Here is a 23860-nt window from a genome sequence, read left to right as displayed (position 1 = left end):
GCCAGAAGGGGGTGACAAAAGTTCTGCACTGCAGGTCTGGGCTGTATTACTAATTATTGGATGACCATAAAAGATGGTGAGGAGTTTCCACACTGATGGCTCCCGTAGGGTCAGTGCCCTAACACCCCCACCAACAGGAAGAAAGAGACAGACATCTGTCTTTCATTCAGCTTTATTCCTCTTTGCAACGTTAATTCAGCAGTCAGTAACTTCACATGAGGTGACACATTCATGTTGTTTAAAATGTTTAATAATGATGTTCTTATTTTTATATGTAACCATCCTGGGTTTTAAATATTAACCTATGTTACACACAGTGAAAAAGCCCCCAGTGAACCCACACGCTCAGGTAATGCTTGATTGTTTCAAACTCTGGGCTTGGGACCCCTAAGCAGGTTGGGGTTACATCCTACATATACAGCACAACACATTGTTTTACTGACAGACAACCCCTCTGTCATCCGGCTCGTCAAGCATTTAAAGCAACACTGATGCACTATGACAAGCTGTTTCCACACTTTACTATTTTAATCATTTTAAACTACTCATGAACATCCAATTTACTTCCTAATTACGCACTTGATCGTTCTAATCGGGCAGAATTACATACCATTCCCAGCAGTACGACCGTGAAAACGGCTCGTGAAGCAGAAAGTATTACCACATCTGGTCACAGCTGGAAACTCCTGAGCAGTAAGAAATAAGGGCAGTGGTCACAGAGACTGTACCATGACAGAGAGGTCAGAGGTCATAGGTTCCACCAGCATCAGCAACTCTGAAAGCAAGCTGCTGATTCATTAGAAACATCAAAAGAAATGTACAAAAATCAGGCATTCATGTGCATAAAATACATTTTTAAAAACTGAAAGCTTCGTTCCACTTTCTTGAATACCATCTGTTAATTACACCCTCCTGGAAAACTAACCCCCCTCGTTACTGCTGCTACGCCTGTCAAGCTTTCCATTCTCACACAGCTAATGTTCACTTTACAATGATCAGGGTGACAAAGGGTGATCAAAGTTTTTAGTCATTTTTTGAAACAACCGATCTTTGATTCCAGACAGAGGAAAACAAAAGCAGGCTTCATATTTGTATCCATCAGCAGATCGTTTCCCCATCTGAAATGAGAAATTCAGCTGGCTGATTTTATCAGCTGCAGCTACCCAACTAATAAAAAAACATCTCCATCTGATCTGACCTTGAATGCGTCCTTGCAGATCTGTTTTACGAGCCTCTTGTAAAAGGGATCTTAAATATGCACTTGATGGCTACATACGTGATACTGTGCTAAAAAATGAGGCAAAAAAATTTGGCATCCCTACGAGGTGATGACTGAGGTGGAAGACATACACACAAAGAAACAGAAATGTTCTTGTATTGCGGTGTACAGCTAGTTAGTCCTGGTATTTTAAACATAATAAGGGAAAATGATAGATCAGATAGCATCCAGGACCGCCTTCCACACAGTGGCTACAGACTACACAGTGGATATGCTAGTGATGAACTGGATGTTTTCACACAACCTGCAACCCTACAAACTAATGCAGTTAGATCATAGAGTTTCCCTTGGCTCAGGTACTACTGTAGGTAGGTAGCTAGTTAGCCAGGTCTGATAATGATTGCAGCTCACTGTTGAACCCATTCCTGACAGTTGTGCTTTTGGTTTTGGAAAGGCGAGGGAAACATACACCAAACTCCAAAATCCAGAGCTTGACAGGCCATGCCATGCCTAGTTACAGGTGCTAAGCTGTGATTGGACAATCTCTATTTTGGGCCGAGTGGTCAGTTGGCTTTAATTCAGTTATTGACGATCGAAGAAGCCAATTACAAGCTCACGGGTCATCTGAGTAGTATGTTTCCATGACAACGCAAAGGGCTCTGGTACATCATTTGGGATCCTTGTAGTTTGCATAAATTAAGACTTTGAGGACTACATAATACAAAAGACCTTCATAGAAAAACCAAAAATAACTCTACCTGAAGCAAAAAATCCCAAAACATTAAAAGCCATTTTTACAGGATATTCATTGATCAATAGATCAATTGATCATAGATCAATGCCACCATACACAAGCAGGAAGAGACGCTGACACAAAACTGAGCAAAGCTTGAACTTTGCTCTATTTTTTTTTGTCTCTTTGAAAAGGTTTCCATTTCTCCGTTCTGTGTGAAAAACCCTCCAAATAAGCAGATCGAGGCAGATCCAAATGGAATATACAGTCTTAAGAGAAACAATATTTATACAGTTTAATACAGATATAACTTAAAAAAGATAAATATCACTTACTTTTCTTTTATATACAGCAAGTCAGTGCTTTTCCAATGACAGCATTATCCTAGTTTCTCAAACTATGGCTTGGGACTGGGTCACTGACCAGCAACTGACTGGCACAAGTTTCAGAGCCTGGACCCTGCAGTGACTGTATCCAGGTTTCTAGTCTTTTTTATCTTTTCATTACTTATTTCAAACTCAAAATGCAAATCTTCATTAAAGGCGTCAGCAGCAGACAAAGGTGATAGTGGTGCTTTTGAGTCTCTCTTGTAGGAATGTATGTCACCATCTTCAGGCGTGTATGTGAGCTTGGCAGAAAAACTCTAGAGAAGTGCATTATGGGCATTCAATGAGTCTTCAGTTTTGAAATGTACTGTAAGCCAGAGATGGACACAGAGGGAAGGAGTTTTTCGGTCCTTTTTTGTGAGTCTCTCTCCTCGTTGTGCTTTGTAATGGCAGTAGCTGTCTCATGTTTTAGCACTGTCCTCCTTGCGTCATTCCTTCTGTCCTTGCTCCTTCTCTTTTCTCTGGCTGGTTAACGGACAGAACTTGACCTATTAGAGGCAATACGTTCCATATCGAGCTTATATGTTCAATTTCTACTTTCCCCTGTCTCTTCTGAACAATAAAGGAATCATTATGCTTCAACTGGACTGCTTGTCTTTCTGAAATTCAACCTGGAAAACACGCCCACTTCGCTCAGCGATTGGCCAAGTGTGTTGAAGTGAAAACACAGGCAGGATCTTTCTTCTGAAGTTTTCATGCTCTGTCCCATCCCATGTGAACAATTATTGCGTCTTGCCCCTCTGAACATCGTACAAACTATAAGTCTTGCTACATGCCGTACAATCTAGCTTGTTTCAAGCATAGCTAGGCCTTAATAATTCCATAACCCCAGTGAATCTTGCAATATGGAAGTGCACTCACTTCTTTCAAACTCCTCATCATTAACCCCCCTCCCTTGTCCCTGACTTTAAGCTTTCCTCTATACATTGGACTCTACAAAGGGTCTTTTTGGTTTGACAGGAGAGGTAGGGCCTGTCTGTCTGTCACTCGGTCTGTCTGAGCAACTATGGATCACTGGCAGTGTTCGAGCCAGCTTCACATCCAGGTAGGAGGGATTCTGACTGGCAACCTGCCCCGAGCCTTCACTCTGAGGATTGCTGCCTTGCAGCACCTCATAATAGTCCAGCTGGTTGTCATGGACAAGGTGACCATTGTGGGCATTGTTGTTGCTGCGGTTGTGATACGCAATAGAGGATGGCTGGCGTTGACTGAAGCCTTGATTGGCAGGGGTTTTACTAGGCGAGGTGACGACTGTGTCCACTGAAGACACGGCCCAGGAGCGAGAAGGGCTGAGACAGGACGCAGAGCTGGAAGGAGCTTGTTGTTGATAATGTTGGTGTACCCTTGCCGTCCTGTCAATAATGCCCATAAAAGGAGTGTTCCTGGATGAACGACCCGCCTCTCCAGGGTAAGTCCCACCTCCTACCATGCATAATTCTGACTGAGGAGAGGACGTGAGAAAGAAATCGTCGTGGTAGCCAGTAACCTCTCCCACAGTGGCCAGATCTGATGGTAAATCCATTTGCTGGGCAGAGGCAGAGGTCCTGAAGCCTGGGCCATAATTAACGGGCTGCACACCAGCGAGGCTGCCGCTGCTGGTGGAGAAACGGACGCTGTTGCTCTGGGAGTGGACAAGAGGCCTGGAGGGAGGAGCTGCAGAGGAGGTTGGGTGGGCACTTAGTGGGCGTCGTAGTCCCCCCTGGTGGTGGTATTGATGTAATGATGGAAGGCTATCAGGAGGCCCCATTGTCGCCTCAGTAACTTCCATTGGGTAGTAAGCTGCTTTGGATTGGTTGAGGCTTAACTGACGAGCCTGGCTAAATCGATTTATCCCTGCTCTCTCCTCTCCTCCTTCTCTCCAATAGGCAGGTGCAGGTCTTGCCTGGCAAACAAAGTCAATATCCACATCATCTAATGGATATGAAGCTCCAGAGCTCAGACCACGCTGAACCTGCAGACTAGACCTGATATCTAGGGGGCTTGGGCAAATGCCTTCCCCCAGCTCAGCCAGTTCTTGGGGTAGTTGGTCAAACTGGGAGTAGGCAGAACTTCCCAAAATCATGCTTGAGTGGGTTGAGGAACTGGGCTGACTGGTTCTGACAACCTGAGCTTTGGCTGGCTGGAGCCACTGGCCTTGAACAGGGTTCTGCTTCTGCAAGGATCTCTGATTGGACAGATGGTGGTGGTGCTGCACTCCCTGGTTTTGGTCTGATTGGTGGAAGGCTGAGATGGAATGTGGATGGAGGTGAAGACCTCCATTTCCTGACAATGCAGGCATACTTTCCGACATTGGGCTGGTTCGCTGCTGATGCTGCATCGGGGATGGAGGAGGGCTGAAATGGTGATAGGAGGAGGATGGAGGAGGAGGCGCAGAGTGACAGGGAGAGGAGGAGGAGGGGGAGTGGGTGGGGCTCGGGAGGTGGCGATACAGGTGAGTGGGGGAAAGGGAAGAGGGTGATGGCACCCTGGGGTGGCTGTGGGTGTCAAGATTATGAACAACAGCTGCAGGGAGGAAGGAGGAGGAGTGAGGAAGAGCATCTCCTTCTCTGCAACTCTCCTCCTCTTCCTCCTCCTCCTCTTCCTCCTCCTCTCCCTCCTCTTCCTCTGTAAGCCGCTCCCTGTCCTGCACCTGCAGACAATCTGAATCTCTGCACCTGGCCTCCATGATGGACATGGCCACATTTTGTTGATAAATATGATGCGATGAAGAAGGGGGGGAGTCTTGTTGCTGTGCAATCTGCCGACACTCCTCCTTGACCCGGGACAGCAGGCGCTGGATCTCTCGGTTGGATGGGCACAGGCGGCTGGCCTCAATCAGGTCCTCCAGGGCTGCATGGAACTGTCTGAATGGTGGGACAGGAATACGATTTGAGAGGATGAAATAAAGAGAGAGTTCTGCAATGACTGATAGGTTCCCTTTCAGTTTTTCATCCTTTCAGTTTTCCCAACTCAGTCTTCAGTCTCATACTCCTTCTACCAGCTGATTTACTGAATTTGGATGTTCTCAAAGGTGTTGACTGAGTAAAAAGTAATTACATCCAGGCTTAAAATCCTTCTAGCTCCACCAGCTGCTTTAACAAGTTCTATCTGTGACTGTAGTACAATGCTACATCACAGTTGGGTATGGTCGCAACAGACTATATTTAACCACACTCACCTCTGATAATATGGGTGTCAGGCCAGTTTTGCAATGTTTTCCCCCTTTTAAGGCATTATTAGAAACTACAAGGGACTTGGTTTGGCCCCTAGACATATGGCACATGGAAACATGTATCCACGCCTTTATTCTTGTGACTTTGTCAAATTTTCTCATGTTTGTTACTTGCAAACTTGCTGTTATCAAAGCAAATGCCTTTATTTTTGCAATCTTTACTGTTCACGATGGACAAACAACAATGACATTAGAATACTATTATGAAGCAGGAAAGATTTCTCTTTCATGGAAAGTAAGACCGGAGTGATGTGAAGCTAAATATTGCAGCTCCTAAACTCCCAAAAGATGACAAAGATGCTATACTTGAGTGTCATCTTCCGGTTTACTAAACAGCGACTTAACATTGTTGGCGGTCCCCACACAGATTGCTGAAAGCATGAGGTCTCCTAACTTAATAGCCTCCAGCTGGACATTGATAAAAAAAGCACAACACACTGAAAGGGAGGAGTTTGTGATTTGGTTAGAGTTAGTTTGTTCCATTCAACCACTTGTCTTTAGGTTGCTATGGTTACCTGCGGCTGCGTTTGGCACGGGCTCGGGCATAGAAGGCTTCATAGGATTTAGCTTTCAGCTCTAGAGCTTTGGTAGCAAACTCTTCAGCAAGGCCAAAATCCTGCAAGCAAATAAAATACATTTATGATGGTACATTAATTATTATGATGATCAAAACTTTTATCTGACCAGGTAAGTACAAACAGAAACACTGAAAATACAAAAACGGAACATGCAGATGGAGGAGAGAAGGTTGTGAGAGATGAGATTAGAATAAAATGAAATACAAAGTAAATGAAGAATGAAAAACATTCTTTCGTGGCATTAAACTAAAGCACATCATGGGTTAACATAGAATTGACTGATTACACTGATTACAAAATCAGTGGTTACAAATTCTGTTGTGATTACGCATTTTTCTCCAGTGCGTGTGTGTGTGTGTCTACGACAGAGAGAGGGGCAGAGACTCACGCTCATCTTGCGGTGGCAGCGTGACAGGTTGAGCAGCACACACACTCTCAGCTGTCTGAACGTCTTCAGCTCATCCCCTGGAAACTTCTGGAGAGCTGACTGATAGGAATGAGCGGCTTCCCTCGCTTTGCCTTGCTACAAATGCACACACACACAGAATACACCTGGTTAAACATCTGTGTTTTTGTATATATATGTGTGTGTGTGTGTGTGTGTGTGAGTGAGTGATTGAGTTTGCCTGTGCTTGCGTGGGTTACCTTGTACAGTCTGTCTCCCTCTTGCATCAATTTACTGAGCAGAACCATTAAGATGTCTGGTTTAGAGGTCGCCATGGCCCAGGTTGCTGGTCCTACACACACACACACACACACACACACACACACACACACACACACACACACACACACACACACACACACGTACTGTGATACCAGCAAGCATATGTGTCGACTGTATTTTTCTGTTTGTTTCTGAGTTAGCTCAAAACCATTTTATTGCTTATTAAGTGATTGGTTTCGATGTGTGTAGCGCCACCATGTGGGCATTTCCAAAAGACTTTGAATATGTTTTGGTTAATAATTACTGAAGCACAAAAGCAAAACTGGATCGCTTGGTTCCACACAAATCAACATGAGCCATGCGCTTTTCTCTTACGGTACCACATTTTCCTGCCATCTTGACTGTTTGCAGTTTTTTTCTCCACTCCATCAATTCCATCCAATCTTTAGCATTTTGGGAGAAACTTTTATTGGCTTTCTTTCTGGGAGTTAGATGAGAAGACTGTCATCACTCTCGAGTCAGTATGGTTAATATGAAACTACCACCAGCAGCTGCTTAGCTTATCTTAGCATAGGGATTGCAAACTGGGCAAAACAATAATCATCGTAGATATACTAATATGGCAACTAGATGAATCATATGGTCCTCCAATGGCCTAGTGGCTATATATCCACAACATCTCTGGTTTGACTACTACTGATTCATGTTTCTACCTATTTTGGCTCCCTTTTTGAGCAGAGCGATGACCGCTGAAGTGTTTCTGCAGCCAACCGCTCGGTCCAGAGGACGCATCCCGCTGCAGTCCACATGCTCCACTGATGCACCATGATCCACCAAGTACTGCACCTAACACAGGAAAAGGACAGAAACAACAGCAACATTTAGCATGATGTCTGATTTTTATGTTTCTTTTCTAAAAGGGAAGGAGTCTTGTCACCAACTTTTCTTCACTACTGCTATCAATGAATACTACTAAGAGTATTAAAAGTCTATTTAGCTTAGAATATTTTTACAAATTTACTTTGTCCTCTGCAGACTCTGCAGGACATGTGAGACAGAGACAGACAGATATGCTTCTAATACAATGACAGCTGCATCTGTTTCACACACCACTTCTGGGTCACCACAGAAGGCAGCCAGATCCAAAGGTGTCCGTCCACTGCGATCAGCATGAATTGTGGCTGCACCCCTCTCCACCAGCTCTCTGACCAATTGGAGCTTGCCTTTGAGACACGCCCAACTCAGCGCCGTTAACCCTTCCCTGTCGGTCTGGTCGAGAGAGGCTCCTGGAAACGTATAGGCTGTATGATTCATCTCAGTGTACATTGGGGGCACAGATAATGATGAGGTCAGAGGTCAGCATTAGGATTAGAGGAGGTGACCACACTGATTAGACTGTGAGAAAGAATCAACTAAATGAAATCCTACATTTTCAAATAAAAGCATTTAAATTATGGCCTGGTTTCAAATAATAGCTAACAAATAAAGGCAAGTCAGTCATAAAGACATACAGTATATCTATAGGGAGAGAGTTAGCTACAGATACACACACACATGCATACATACACACATGTGTAACTGGGTACGTAGTGATGAGTGGTGAGTAGACACGACTCTACTGTTGTACACATGGACTTCGAACCAAAATATAATTAAAGAGGTTTTGTTTTTGTTCTGTATTCACGCTGGTGTTGCTGCGTAATACTTCGCCATCAGCAATACACGGGTGGTTACCATGATCCAGTAGCAGCTGGGCGGTGGTCATATGTCCCTCTGAGGCTGCTGTCATCAAAGCAGTTCGACCCTGCTGGTCGACCATGTTCACCTCCACCCCGTGATTCAATAACAACTCCACCACCTGGCCAAGAGACACAGACGTAGACAGACTCTACATTTCTGTAGCAGAAATCAAACTAAACATGTGTTTAGTCCATGTGTGTGTGTTCTGTGTGTTCCACCGTACCTGCCAGTGGTCACGTCTCACAGCGCTGAAGAGCGGAGCCACACCTCGCCTGTTGCCTTGATCAACAGCAGCCCCCTGATCCAACAACAGCCTGCAGACCGCCAGCCGGCCACTTCCTGCTGCTGCTGTCAGAGCTGACGCACACAAAGAAGGAGGCAGATGTTAAAAATATATGTTATGGCACTGAAAAAACCCCCTGTACTGACTGAAAAATAGACTCCTGCTTTTAAGATGTTTGGGGAAATTAAGATTAAATGAGTGGTTGAACAAGAGTGAATCTGTAAATTAGTTTGAAAAGAGGACATGCAATGATCTACAAATTTGGAAAACATTGCTATAACATGCAGAAATGAAGGAGCCAATGGGGTGGGAAGTTTTTGGAGAAGAAAAAATGTTATGAGGATTTGTGGAGAATGTACCTCTCCATAATATGTTTTAGTGTGATATGTAAGGATAGATTAAAGAGTAATAAAGTCTTACTCTCCTATTTATGTCACTAGATTTGGACCAAAGCCACTCTTAGTTACTATGTGGTAGTACTTTGAATGCAGCCCAAATGACAAGGGTGAGCTAGCCAACCTGGATGGTAAAAGTCACCTTTCAACCTATAATCATTTAGTTTGTCATGTCACAAAAAATGTGCACACTTTGTAACATAGCATTGAACTTCAGCTTTGATTTAGCTGACTTTGAGTGAAGCACTAGTAGTCCTGCAGTATTAATATTAGCAGTGTAGTAGTAGTTGTGCACTGGCAATGTACAAGACACATTAAGTTCTGTCTTATCTTAACACTTTTGGAGTGCTGTTATAGCAGCATCGTGTGACATTAGAAGAGATACCGTCATATCAGTTTTGTCAATAGCAGAATAACAGTACAGTAATAAGTCTTGCAGTACCATGACTTTCAGTTTATATAAGATTGGGCTTCTTGTTTCCATTCTGTTTCACTTTGCCACCATAAGCTCATCTTAACGTGACTTTCTCTGACTGCAGCCCCTCTGGTTCACAAGGCTGATGAACTGAAAAGCTCACTGCTGTAAAATCATTCTATCTTGTGATAAAGTTTGAAGCGTCCTGCTGCTTTACAGGCAAATCTTTTCAAACATGATAACAATCACTGTCACAATCAATGCCAAAGTATTGAAAGTTCCAATGTGGGATGTGAGATATGTCTCTGCCCGTCACTCACACTGATGGGCATTTCCACTCTCATTCTGAAGGGTCTTTACAGCTGACAAGACTTACAGTTTCAAGCATCAGTGGTATTTAAGGAAGCTTCACAGTAAATTCCTCGTTTTGGGGCACACTCCGACGTTTTCTGTCTATTTTCATCTCATCTCAGTGCTTTTATCAGACCGAGGGTCTGTTGCCACACTGATTTGAATTTACATCTTGTTGTCAGTTGGAGATATTGACACACAGGACTTAATTTCTTCATGCTTGCTTTGTTTTAATATGAATCTTGCGTCTGAGGCCGCACATTAGAGAGCACTGCTGTGTTTGAAGGCTATTACAGGCTGTAGTTGCTTGTGTGTTTATGCATCTCTTGTCTGTCTGTGTTTAGGTCTGTACTCCCTGCACACATGCATGTGCTGTAACATTATTTCTAGAATGTTATTGCCTGAAATGTGCCAGTCAGTCACTTGGGTCTGGTTGTTTCTGGTAATGTGATCGCAGGGGGCCCCACAAAGAGTGAAGCCAAAATAAGTAATAAACAGCTAACCAGCACTGTTTGCACTACAAATTACTAGTACAAATAACGAGTCGTAGAGTAGTATTCACACTGTGTGAACATTTGCTGTGTAGTTGTAGACAACATTTTGTAATACCTGTCTCTCCCCATAGACTGTCAGGTGTGTTGATCTCAGGTCTCTCCTCATCTCTGTCATCTTCCTCTGGAAGATCCAGGAGGTATGACACCATCTACACCCATACAGTCATTATAACCACACACAAACACACACACACACACACGTGATACACAACATACCAATGTTACAAACATATTATAAATATAATTTCACGGTTCAGTAACACATGATATTTTAGAGGTGTGTGTGTGTGTGTGTGTGTGTGTGTGTGTGTGTGGTTGACCTCTGCGTGGCCCATGCTGGCTGCTGCAATCAGAGCCTGCTGCACTGCCTGGCACCTGTTCGCCCCCCTCTGACCGCAGCAGGAGGTGCAGCTCCAGTCTGAATGCTTCAGCAGAAAGCGCAGCACCTCCAGGTGGCCCCGCTGAGCCGCGTGCACCAACACACACCGACCTGAGCTGTCCACATGACCCACCTGAGGACACGAGCGGACGGAGACTTAGATGCAGTTGAAAGCAGTACGATAGTGCTTTGCAGCAGTGACGGCACAGCCTCATTTCAACATACACATACAGTAGGGTACATCAGAAGTCCGTGTTTGCCTCACTGTTACCTGTTTAACAAACACCTGCATGTGAAGAACAACCTGCATTCTGCATTTCTACTGTGTCCTGCCCAGAGGCACAGGAACCCGCTGCCATTTGAACCCACAGTGTCATTCTTGGTATGACCAGGGGATGGCACCAGGCACACAGTTTTCACATGATGCACACAATGACTTAAAATCTCGAGAACCAGAAAATCTAGCCGGCAGATGAGCAGACAGCTACCTTAGCTGAGTGCTGACTCAGCATGGTGACGATGTCCAGGTGTCCAGCTGCAGCAGCGAATCCCAGTGCAGTCAATCCATCATGTGACTTAGCATCCACCTAGAAGTACAACACAGGAAACCTCAAGATCCAATCACAACCTCAGACAATGTCCGGTGCTGGAAATATTGCGATGTCAGTGAAGATTTTTTTACCTGAGCTCCATGGTCGAGCAGCAGCGCCACAGCATCACTGTGGCCCAGGTGAGCATGAACACACAGCAGGGGGGCGTTGCTGAGGACATCGCTCCGGTAATCCACATCAGCCCCACCCATAATCAGCAGCCTGCTCACCTGGACAGGTAGGGAGCCAAGTTACAGCCTGTCTGTGTTACATGTAGTGTTATTGAGTGTGTGTGTGTGTGTGTGTGGATGTCGTGTGCAGTATGTTACCTTGATGTTGGGGGTGTAGAGGTTGCGCAGCGATGACACAGCAGGGCTCAGGTTTTCCGTGCTGTAGGACAGCCACAGCCCCTGCAGAACTGAGGAGGAAACCCCAAGCTTCTTACTCAGTCCCTGGAAACAAGAATGGATGCCACAGAAACAAACAGTTATATGAGTACATGGACATTTTCTCTATCAATAAATCAAGAAACTTACTCACTTTCACAAACTTTTTTACTACCCATTCATAAGACATCTGTTGGCTATAGTTAGCTAATACAGCAAATAATTCTAGTGAGAAATGGCAGCTAGCAGTGACAACACTAACCTCGACTACATATACTAACATTAGCATAAATTCTATTCATGCTGTTTGCCTGCCACACAATTTAAGAGCACAGAAGCCCTTTCACTCTGGACATTATAATAGTAGCATCAGCTTGTACGAAAATGGATGCATTTACATAAAATGGATGCTTTTTTCTTTGGGTACTGAATGTTTTCCACACATTCCTTTTGCGATCTGTGCAGTTTATGGCACCAAAACAACTCCTTGCGTCGGTTCCCATGTTTATGCTGAGTCACTTTAAGGCTCTGTGTGTGTGTGTGTGTCTGTGTGTGTGTGTGTGTGTGTGTGTGAGCTTACCTTGTAGATGTGAGCCTTCAGGATGTGATGTCCCAGCTCCAGTGTCTGCTGTCGGCTCAACTTTCCTTCTTGTCTGCAGAGCCAGAAGGCCAGGAGAGTGTGTCCACTCCTGGAGACAGACAGAGACACAGCTTAGTGAAATACTCTCTTTTGTCCTGTCTTTTTCCCTCATGCTCCCTCACTGCTAGTCAGTGTACCTGGGGTCACAGAGAAACCTGTCATCCTGACCCTCCTCTCTCCACATCAGCCACTCCCTGAAGGAGGCGTGGTTCAGCATCCTGCCGCCGTCGCTCCGCCGTACCAAGAAAGAGGAGAGCTGCTCCAGACGGTGCATAAACTCCACCCACTGCAGTGTTCCTCCAGTCAGAGCGGCCGCATTCACCACCTCAAACAGCTGGAGGAAGAGAGGAGAGGAACAGTCACATTTCATGTATATTGATGTCAAAGATGTGCCAACAAGACTCAGAGTCTACAGCTATACTAGCAGCTCTGTGAGGATCTACTCAGGCACAGTAGTGTTTTGAGCAAAATGCTGATGTCAGCATGCTAACATGCTTTCAATGACATTGCTAACATGCTTATGTTTAGCAGGTGTAATGTTTATGATGTTCACCATCTTAGTTTAGTGTGTTAGCTGGTTAACACTAAACATTAAATACAGCTGAGGCTGATGGGAGTGTCAGCAGTTCTGCAGGCACACATTAAATTTTTGACCTGCTGACAGCGCTGGCTGGAAAATGAAGGTTGTTAAACTTCATTCTCAGGGTGACGTGAATGTATACACCCTCACACAGACACAGCGATGGTGTGTACCTGCTGGTCGGTCAGTGGGTGCAGTGAGGCCACAGTAACGTTGAGCAGTGGCAGAACTCTCTGAAAAGACGACTGGGTGGGAAAGCGTATGTTGAGCTGCAGCAGGTAGACCTCCGCAAGACTCACAGGAACCACCTACACACACACACAACACACACACAAACTTAAAGGTTTCTTGTTTACTGTCTAATTAACACATCTTTTCAGAGTAAGATAGCACATTTCTTCAAAAGCTTTACCCATTTCTAGTTTATTAATAATGAAATACACAAAACAAGCAAAACAACTGCAAAGTAGGTAATTGTCTATTATAACTAACTGACTAATTTCATTTTCCTACAATCCTGCTTTCATTTCCTGAATTCATCATCCACTTCACACACTTCTTTCTTACCTTAAAGCTGGAGCTCTTTAGGACCAGGTATCCTCCCTCTATCAGGTCCAGGGTCAGTTTCAGGTAGAGGTACGAGCCCTTGCTCAGGCTCTTCAGGTGGCTGATCAGCTTGGCCAGAGCTGCGTTGTCAAGACGACCATTGCTCAGCGACACGTTGCTCTGGATCTCAGCACTGTTGTGGATACGCTGCATCAGGTAACCCTGAGAAAACGAAACAAAACACAGGCATATGTTCAGATGTACAGGTAGACAGACAGACAGACAGACAGTCAGGCAGACTGTGGGTACCTGTAAGTCCTGGTCTATAGCGTTGTTCTCTTCCACTGTGTCGAGAGAGATGTGGTGGAAAGGTAAAGAACTTGTGATGTCCTGATTGAGAAAATACAGAGAAACAGGTTTTGTCAGTTCAAGCAAACCCTCTGCTGTGTAGAACTATTGTTACTGGGAAAGAGCTAAGCAGGATATGGTCCATGGTCCACTGGGTTTGTCTGGTACCCACAAGCACAAACACACACCCAGTCCAAACTCTATCAATGTGTCACAGCTCAATGGAACTTAACATATACAGTATATCATATGTACACAGATGGCAGAGAGACAGTACAATATCTGACATTCATATATTCATCATGAGAGAGTGACACTGGAAAACAATATGAAACCTCCTGCTGTGAGAAACAGAGAGGATGGTTTGGTAAGAGGATGCAAAGTCCAGCAGAGAGCAGAGTAGGAGAGACAACAGCTCTTCATGCGCCCAGAGGCTCAAACAATCGCATGGTAAAGAGTGAGTCACAGAAAACCAGAGACGGAAACGAATGAAAGAGTCAACAGATAATTAGAATAAGCAGAATTAGAATAATCAAATCAAACCAAAAAGCTTAAGATATGGGGAGAACATCTTGTTCTTGGAACTGCACTGTATGACTCATATGGAAATGAACCATGTCATGTGATACACCTTGAGATCAAATCTTACTGAGAACACAACAGAACCTCAAATGAACATTTAATACCCAAGAATTGACATTATATACATTTCCGTTCACTATCCGTGCAACAATTTGGCCGTGTTATAGCACACTGACCAGACAGCCACGTACTAAGGTTTTGACCGAGTCCAGTTTAGACAAGGTTCTTGATTCGAGAAGAGGTAAACAAAAGCAGCTTCTCATCAACAGCCAGTAGACAGAGATATTACCGGCTGACACATCAACTCCAACATCAACGTCAACCGCTGTAGCTAGCAAGCTAATTAAGCTAATGTTAGTGTTGTGAGTTTGTTGCTAACTTTCTCAGATTTCCACCTCACTCTTGTTAAAATGAGAATCATGTGAAAAGGGTGTTAAAAAGTTTTAGAAAGAGAAATGTCTGATTTTTGTTCCGTCATTCCACACAGTGGGGAAATACAGTATAGTGTGTATACCTGCTGACTGGTCCTGACAGTGGTAATGACCTTCAACCAGGAAGGAAATTTCTGGATGTTTCTGGACAGGAAGGAAGTCAGTGTATCACCGTAGTCCGGCCGGTGGAACTCTGCCTCATTCAGCCCATCAATCAGAATAATGAGCCCCGCCCCCTCCACGTGCAACTTCCTCTCTGGAAAAAAGCAATAAAGAACAGAAGGGATTAAGCAGCAAACCCGGCTGTACAGGATAGAAGCTTGCAGAATACTGAAGAATCTACTACCTCTGTAGAGAGTGTCCAGTGGTTCCAGTATTCCTCTCTGGAGGGCAGAGCTCGGATCCTGGATGCAGGAGCGCAGACTGAGCATGCTCTGTAGCTGTGGCGACCGGTGCAGCAGCTCCCGATAGGCCGCCAGCTGAGGGGCGTCACTTAGCATTGCCGCCATGTTGTGGACGAACTCCGGGACCAGACAGGTGTGACAGTTATCAGCTTGACAGAAATGATATGAAACTACCTGCAAAGACAGACAAGGAGAAATATTTGCATGTTTTGTGGATTTTAGCAAGACCTTGAGTTATTGTCGATTTATCGACTGGCCGTTTAAGATTCTGAGAAATTTTGTGATGAAATGTGTCCATCTACTCATTACAAATCAGCATAAAACCATTCTGTGTAGCATCCATATTAAGACTGACCAGATGCACCCAACATCACATTCAGGTTAACTGTACTGGCCTCAGGAAAACTCACTAACTGTTTGGAAAACAGGCTCGGAAGCTTTCTTGCTAAAAGTGACATAAGAGGATTAACACCTCTCAAGTCCTGACAGTATATATGTAGCTAGAGCCAACAGCTGGTTAGCTTAGCAGAGCACAATTACTGAAAACAAGGGGGAAGAGCTAACCTGATTCTGTTCAAAGGGAACAAAGTCCACCTTTCAAGTCTACTTTAGAGGTGTTGATATGTTACATCTCATTTGATTAATTCATAGAAAAACTGAAGTGTAAAAAGGACAAGGTGATGACAAGATTGTATGAGATATGATGTGCTACTTAGTGAGTTTTAGAGGTGCTAGTACTTTAGATTGTGTTACCTCTAGACAGAGCCAGGCTGGCTGTTTCTCCATGTCTCCAGTCTTAATGCTAAGCTATGCTAATATACAACAACACTAACATTTACCGTATAGATTGTAGAGTGCCAAAAAAGTTACAAAAAAAAGAAAAGAATTTTCCTTCAGTAAAAGTCCAGATGTGTGATTAACTAAATGTTTTTAAAGTATTACAAGTTAAAGTCTGAATAGCCTGCACAGTTACTTTATTGCTAATGCATAAATGTCTACACAGCATTTTTATGTTGTGTCTGGTTGGAACTAATCTTAACTACTTTTCATTATGATTTTTTGTGCTCATTATTGCTCATTACATGTTTTGTATGACAAATCTTCATTAGCGAAGTAACCCATAACAGTAGCTCTCAGATAAATGTAGTGGAGTAGAAAGTTTAATAGTTTCCTCTGAAATGTTGTGCATCAAATATGAAGTGGCATAAAATGGAAATACTCAAGTCCAAATACCTAGAAACTGTGCTCAAGTACACCACTTGAGTTAATGTACTTAGTTACTTTCAATAGCCACTGTCATGTGTTGTGAGGTACAGTAGATCCGCATTCAGTGAAGTGGGGATCCTACCTGTCCTGCAAGCCTCCTCAGCGCCTCCTCCTGTCTCCTCCTCATCTCTGGAGTCCCAGGACAGCTGCCTCCTCCTCCTTCATCTCCTCTTCCTCCTCTTCCCAGGGAATCGTGGGAGAAAGAAACAGCCTCTACATCTGGAGTGAAGGCCGGGTGAAGAACATCAGAATGAGAAAAAATGTCAAATCTCAGTAAAGACGTAAACACTCAAACCATCTCTCTTTCTCTTTCTGGCTGCTGCCTTCTTTGCTCTTAACTACATTTCTACTGCTTTTGTGTATTTTTTCCACTGCATGATTTAATGGGTTTTTCTGGTGGTTGGCCCGGCTGTGAGTCTGGATGCTGGTTGTGAGTCTGGCTGATTTTATTGGGTTCTGCATGATGACTCAGCTGTCTCTTACAGAATGAATACGCTTTTTTTCTTCATCGATGGAATAACTCACTGGGGGTCCTTTGGCAAGCACATGATATGGGCTCTATCCAATAATTTAAAATGTCCCCTTCAAGTGCCCATCAAGGACAGGGTATACTGCATAAAATTAAGCTAGAAATAAAACATTTCTAAAATGACATAAGGCTTTTTATCTTTCTGGAACTGGAATTCTTGCAGATTTGCCTACATGTCAATCTTCTTTTGGCATCTTTGACATCAACTGTCAGTCACCAGGACAGGTCCAGTCACCATGAATTAGGGATGTAATGCAAAGCTACTATCTGTATCTACATTTCTTTATGAAGAAGAAGAATCCTTTATCGTCACATACAATCATACTCTGCACACCATAGTGAAATTTGTGGGAATATATATATGCTTACTTTTAGGCATGGCCTGGTTGGTGGCAGCAGTTGGCCACATACGGTTTCCATGACAACTGAGTGCCACCAAACGGGCAATGATGGCTGTTTTGCCAAAGCCCATGTTGCCAACGATTACTATCCCCCGACTGGTTGATGGGTCACCACTGCGAAGACAAGCATCCACCTGCTGGAAGAGCCACTCCCTGCCGGTGAACAGCAAATCGGATGATAGACCGGGAACCTCAAAGTGGAGGGGCTTCAGGTTGAGAGAGGGAGTGAAACGAACTGCAGGAGAAGAGGGGAAGAGAGGAGTAATGTAATACAGTACTGCTGCTAAAACAGTGCTTGACAGTCCACGTTTGTATGCGTTTACCTCTGTGGTCCTGTTGACTACGATTCCCAGAATTCTGCCTGGGCATTCTGAGGGACGTCCTTGAAGGGATGTGTCTCTGCTGCTCATCCAGATAGGCTAGATCTTCAAGGTGGGCAGAACTAGTGGCTAAAGAGACAGAATGATGGAGAAAGTTTCTTTTCTGCATAGGCCAGAGTAGATATGAGTTCTTCCAAGTTCCGGATGGGTATGAAACATGTCATTTCCTGCTGTCAGTAGGTGATGCTATGACTATAACGGAGTATTGGCATATAGATGTATTCAGGCTGGAATTCTTAGAAAATAAGCAACATTTAGGGAAGACGTGACCATATGCAGTTGAGTTACGAACCATATCTTGTTTTATGACAAAGCACGGACATTCGACATCTCAAAACGGCCACGCCATTCAAAGAAAATTCAAAAGCTTAACTACTTTTCATAGTTAAGGTCTTTTATATACGATGACAAAGTTTAAGGTAGATCGGATTAACCTCCTATGGGGAGTTCATTAAAGTATGATCCCTGTAACAGGCAAAAAATAAACTAAAATTCAACATAAATTCAAAATAGCTGACTTCCTGTTGGGTTTAGGTCATGGCATTGCAATACTTTTTTTTTTTCCAAGTCTTTTGATGTTACATGTGCCTGCCAAATTCCGTAGATCTAGGTGAAAACTTCTGCAATACTACTCACATGTCTGTATGGTAAATATGAAGCTACAGGAAGAAGATGGTTAGCTTAGCTTAGCACAAAGTCTGGAAACAGGGGGAAGGTCGCCTGGCTGTATCCAAGAATGCCACAAAATCCATGTACCAGCACATCTACGGTTCACTACTTAACATGTTAGATTTAGCTTGTTTAATACGTACAAGTTGTAGTTTTTAGTATGTGACTATTTCCTGGCCTTGAGCAGTTGACTTCCTGGATTTTCCACTTGTTGCCTGGCAACACCAGAGTGTTGACAAATTCTCCTAAATGGTACACAACATTAGAATTTGTGACTTCAGTGCTGTTTTGTTACTGGTCTTAAAACTCAACGGCACCCAGGGAACAACCACAGCAAACAGATGTATAACCTGCAGGAACAACAGCATGATCACATGAAAGAAGCTAAAATCTAAGTATTACTATGCCCAAAACCCAGGGCTTGAAACACTGAAAGCTCAGTGTGAAGACCTATGGTGATTTTGCAGATTTGTGGTTTAAAAGAAAAATTTTAAAAACAAATCAAATGTTGTCTTCCTCTTCTCGTCTATTGTTAGTGGAGAACAGACAGGATTTAGGATATTGTCTGCGGAGTGAAATGTCGACGTCCACTATAGTCGCTAAGAAGCTGATAAATATAGGAAACCTTGAGTTGTCTCCACCCTTGAAAAACAGACAGAAACCTACCGAAAGTTTGATCAAATCAATCCAGTTACAATCCTGCAACACCACAGAGAGTGGTGTGAGAGCTGGCTGTACCTCCTGTCCTGTGTGTGTGTGTGTGTGTGTGTGTGTGTGTGTGTGTGTGTGTTTTGAAGCACGTCATTCATGTCACTTCCTTCCTTTCCCAAAGTGCTCATGGTTTTTAGTTTTTATGAGACACAGAGAGGAAAAGAGGAAAAGGAGGATGAGATGTGAACATGTTGTCCAGGCATTGTCACGGTTTTTCAGCCTGGTTGTTTTGTATCTACACACGACAAACTACAGATATGGAGCTTTTATCACCTCGTTTTAACATTTATTTTTGTGTACAGATTAAACAAATGAGCTACCTATCGTATTTTGTAAGCTTAATGAGTTTGCACTAAGTGATATTTCATTTGCAGTTTGAAAAATGAAAAGTATAAAATACAAAAGATAATAAAAAGTTAAAAATGTTAAAATTCTGTTAAATGTTAAAACTCTACTAAAAATGTAGAAAATTCATGAAATTAAATGTTTAAGAGCTGATCTACAAGCTTGTAGATCAGCTATTTTTTTCTTTAATTCCATTTAAAAGGCTTAAGTCATTAATTAATTCATGTAATCATGATGTTGAATTAAAATATTAGCATTTAATTTAAGATTCATTTAAAAATGTTGAATTAAAAATGTTAACTTTGTTTTCTCTGTCTTTAAAAGTTTACAACCTAATTTACTGTATTGACCAATCAACTGACGAAGCCAACCAACCACAGAACAAAAGTTGGAAGAAAAACTAAAGTTGATTGAGTTGGAAATTTGAGTTGTCCTTGAGTCCTTTGGAGTGGAGGAGGAGGAGTGAAGAGGAGGACTTTTGGCGGTTAGATCGGGAGGAAGAGGCATGAGGACAAATCAATAAAGCACAACAAGTTCTTTTGGAAAAGTTTTTGCCTACAGGCATCCAAACACACACTATGATGTGGCTCTTTTAGTCAGTCTATGTAAGCCAGATATGGAGCAAAATTTGTTCGTAAGACAGTACATTGCAGGCTGTGACACCGGAACAATTAGCTGAATGATACTGAAATGCCAAAATAAAGTTGAGGGGAACTGGAAAGTTTGGTGATAATTCTCTGTTGTTGTCACAACAAGTGACCAATTTCACACTACAAACTGCCATTTAATCCATCGCTAACATAAAAATATTGATTAATGCAGCTTTAACAGATGTTTATTCTTGTAAAGGGCTACACTGGGCCAGGTTTTCATTCTCAAAAGTCTTTAAATATTTAATAGGCATAGAGTTGCCTCATGTTATCCTGAACTGCAGTTAACTGCACTGTGGCAATGATTTTTGGAATCTTGTTGGTACTAAAAGGTGAAATAAGGAGTCGTAAACTACTTATATGCCTCTGTTTGTTGGAAGCCCTGTTTTTTAACTCAGACTAGAGACATAATTATCATGGAAGCAAGGCTTTGTTAGTTCACTGGAACTACTGAACTCACTATAGTTGAGAAAGAGTGATGTATTTCCTTCCTAACAGGAAAGAGTGTGTGGGAGAGCACTGCAGGACTGGAAACCACTTCATTCACACCCACTCACGTCATCCATTTACCATCTTACCAGCAACTGAATTCGGGCGGGGCATGAGGTAGAGCGGGATTGAGTGGGTGGAGCCTGATGAGTGGGCGGGACCATGGCCTCGGTCTGGGTGGAGTTTGTTGAGGCTGTAAGTGGAGGCGGCCATGTTGTCCTCCACTCTGTACAGGAAGCCGTCATTTATTCTTCCCGCAGCCATCATACAGGAAGAGGAGGTGGAGGCCACCACCGGCCGGCCCACCTGCTGCCAGAGGTTGAGGCTGCTGCCATGGTAACCATCACCGGGGTACTTGGCGCTGTCATCCCGCTCCGCTGCCGACTCAGCAGAATAGCTGGTCAACGTGGCTGAAAGAGAGAGAGAGAGAGGGAACGATAAAGTTAATAATTTAGTAGCGTATGGATTTTCTTCTGAAGAAGCTGCATCTACAGTATGTCACCTATGATGCCGCTGTCTCTGCTCTCCAGCGTTGAGGTGGGGGAGGTGACGGAGGCATGGTTAGAGGAGGCGTGCTTGTTGTTGTTGTTGCCCTCGCTTCCAGCAGGAGGCTGCAGTGTGGAGCAGGGGGAGGTGCTGCTACTGGCCAGACTGGAGGAACGAGAGATCCTCTGTGAGGAAAAAAAAAGAGATTGTATCCTCATTTTCTTGTATATATATGTATATGTGTGTGTGTGGTTTCTAATTTTGTTTTTTACAGTGTTGCAAATGTGATTTTTGAACAATGGCTTTTATGCATTTATAAAGATAAAGCATGCTGAAATCTAAATTTGAAAGAGACACAGATAAACCAAAATGTAAATGAAATTTAAGAATAGGGACTTTTCACTTAATATCCAGGTTATGTAATACAAAACACATGTACATAGAATACATTCATTCATTCACATTAACTTCGCCCTATAGAAAGGAAGACAATCATGATAAGATGAAAAAGACCAAATAAAAGTAAGATAGAATAGATTTTCAAATGAGAGAGGAAATAAAGGATATACTTCAAAAATGAATCAAAATGACGTTAAATAAATACATTCCAATAAATAGAGGTAAATATAAAGTTTAAAAGTGAGCTGGAAAAGGTGATTTTTAAGATAACCATACTAAATTGTGATATACTGTAGGCTGATAAAAATGCATCTTACAAGTAATGCTTGTAATGCTTCAGAGAGGTAGGTTTCAGGAAACCTAGTGCCTAGTTTCAGGAAAATGCATTACAATTGTGAATTGTTTTCTATATGAACTTTGAGCAACTACATGTGTAGGGTGGCCCAGAGTTGTGTCTATATGTGAGCTGCTTACCTGTTCATCATCCTCGGCGTGGTAAGGGGACCCCGGCTCTCCACCGATAATCTTTTCCCCGAGCAGGAAGCTCAGCCTGGTCATCAGAGCGTCAGCCGCCTCGTCTACTGAGGGTGGTGGTCCTAACTCCTCTTCCTCACCTGGAGAGAAAGAGTGAAGAAAAAAGGTTTTTCATTAGGTTACAGGTAACAGACTGAACTGTAGAAAACTTCTCAAGCACTCCAAGTCTACCACAACAGCTAGAGGAGATTAGGAGAGCAAATTTAAAATGGAGCACATATCAACCAGGAATTTTGCACTCAAAGCTGGCTCTGTGTAATAACAGATTTTCTGAGCACTTAGGGCAATTACTTGTGAACACAACACTGATATATTATCACTTTCTAGATTGAGAAGATGAAATTGTTGCTTATATCCACATCTCGCAGTCACAGAGCAACATCATCATTCACTCTGAGTTGTGTTTTTGTCCACTTGGCAAATGTAAGTCCAATATTCACCCTCCTCTTCTGCCTGTTTTAGTCTCCATCAACTCCTAAGAAAAATATCTCACTCTTTAGCTGCTAAATGTTCCACTATGTTCACCACCTAGTGGTTCAATTTGTCTGCCTGCTGTTCTGCTATGATGCTTAGCCGCTAGTGTTATCTGATCCCATTAATCTTGTGCCATCATCAAGTGGAACTTTTAGATAGTCCAAAAAATTTGGTTTATGACTAAATTCCTGCAAAACTGACATTTCCATCAGCCTCAGCTGTACTAATGAGCAAATGCTAGCATGCTACATGCTAAAGTAAGAAGATGAACATATTAAACATTGTCAATTTTTGCTCAAGATATGGCAATACAGCCTCACAGAACCACCAGTGTTGCTACAGACTCTTACATCCCATTAACACCTGGTATTAAAATAGGATCTGGATCCAGATACATTATCTGGATAATAAACAATCGGATCATGCCTCTGCGTTCATTCCTGGTATTTTTAATGCTTTCTCATTATCCTTATTGAGTAATTTCAAGTGGTGCAAATCAGCCCCAGAATTCCATAAAAAAATCAGTTTTGCGTGTTGTTGAATTAGGTACCACTTTATATACTTTATGAAATAAATAAGTTATTTGTTACTGTATATAATTGAATTCCCATCCTTATTTCTTTCATTTTTCACGCAGTTCCGATGATCACACAAAAATAAAAAATCCCCTCTGTTTTAAGTGACAATTGGTAGGTGTAAGATATCCTGTAGGTTTAATCTTGGGGTTAAGGCAAAGATTAGCTAAATAAACAACGTTTTAAGTTAGCGTTTTGCTATGACCCAATGCAAGACAATCATAGTGTGAACTACCAAGTTTTTAGGAGTTAAGGAGTCCCATCCAGGAAAGCCTTTCTGTCAAGTAACAGTGTAATAAATACAAATAGAGCCACATAAATTGAATTTGCACTGGTGGAAACACACTAGCAGAAACACACTGACCACCGGAACAACCCACAAAGTAAAAAGTCCACATTTACTGTACTCTATGACCAGCTTTGGTCCTCCATCTGTCAGTGAGACATAGGCAATGCTCATCTGTTCTGTTGCCCTGGAACCCCACCCCCTCACACTATGTGATTGTATCTGTGTAATCAAGATGAACAATGGGT

The 23860-nt window shown here is 43.0% G+C and overlaps 1 protein-coding gene across 3 annotated transcripts in view; it reads right to left on the bottom strand.

Moving 5' to 3' along the window:
* Positions 1-164: 164 nt before the first annotated feature.
* tanc2a (tetratricopeptide repeat, ankyrin repeat and coiled-coil containing 2a) overlaps positions 165-23860 on the bottom strand; it is a 44933-nt gene continuing 21237 nt past the window's right edge. For all 3 annotated transcript variants that reach the window (XM_076752243.1, XM_076752245.1, XM_076752244.1), the window contains 26 exons: positions 22218-22357; positions 21361-21529; positions 20948-21268; positions 17938-18063; positions 17583-17849; positions 16767-16903; positions 15361-15592; positions 15098-15270; positions 13963-14043; positions 13675-13875; positions 13281-13415; positions 12665-12861; positions 12468-12576; positions 11831-11953; positions 11594-11731; positions 11400-11498; positions 10853-11044; positions 10588-10681; positions 8758-8891; positions 8529-8652; positions 7905-8080; positions 7508-7640; positions 6773-6864; positions 6516-6650; positions 6065-6165; positions 165-5181 (listed from right to left, as the gene is read on the bottom strand). In XM_076752243.1, the coding sequence (XP_076608358.1) occupies positions 3258-5181; positions 6065-6165; positions 6516-6650; positions 6773-6864; positions 7508-7640; positions 7905-8080; positions 8529-8652; positions 8758-8891; positions 10588-10681; positions 10853-11044; positions 11400-11498; positions 11594-11731; positions 11831-11953; positions 12468-12576; positions 12665-12861; positions 13281-13415; positions 13675-13875; positions 13963-14043; positions 15098-15270; positions 15361-15592; positions 16767-16903; positions 17583-17849; positions 17938-18063; positions 20948-21268; positions 21361-21529; positions 22218-22357 (5753 nt within the window). In that variant the 3' untranslated portion in view covers positions 165-3257. The remainder of the gene's footprint in view (positions 5182-6064; positions 6166-6515; positions 6651-6772; positions 6865-7507; positions 7641-7904; positions 8081-8528; positions 8653-8757; positions 8892-10587; positions 10682-10852; positions 11045-11399; positions 11499-11593; positions 11732-11830; positions 11954-12467; positions 12577-12664; positions 12862-13280; positions 13416-13674; positions 13876-13962; positions 14044-15097; positions 15271-15360; positions 15593-16766; positions 16904-17582; positions 17850-17937; positions 18064-20947; positions 21269-21360; positions 21530-22217; positions 22358-23860) is intronic.

This window comes from Chaetodon auriga, chromosome 16 (assembly GCF_051107435.1).
Source record: "Chaetodon auriga isolate fChaAug3 chromosome 16, fChaAug3.hap1, whole genome shotgun sequence".
Classification (NCBI taxonomy): Eukaryota; Metazoa; Chordata; class Actinopteri; order Chaetodontiformes; family Chaetodontidae; genus Chaetodon; species Chaetodon auriga.
Note: the sequence above shows the minus strand (reverse complement) of the source record. Positions and strands in the feature narration are given on the sequence as shown.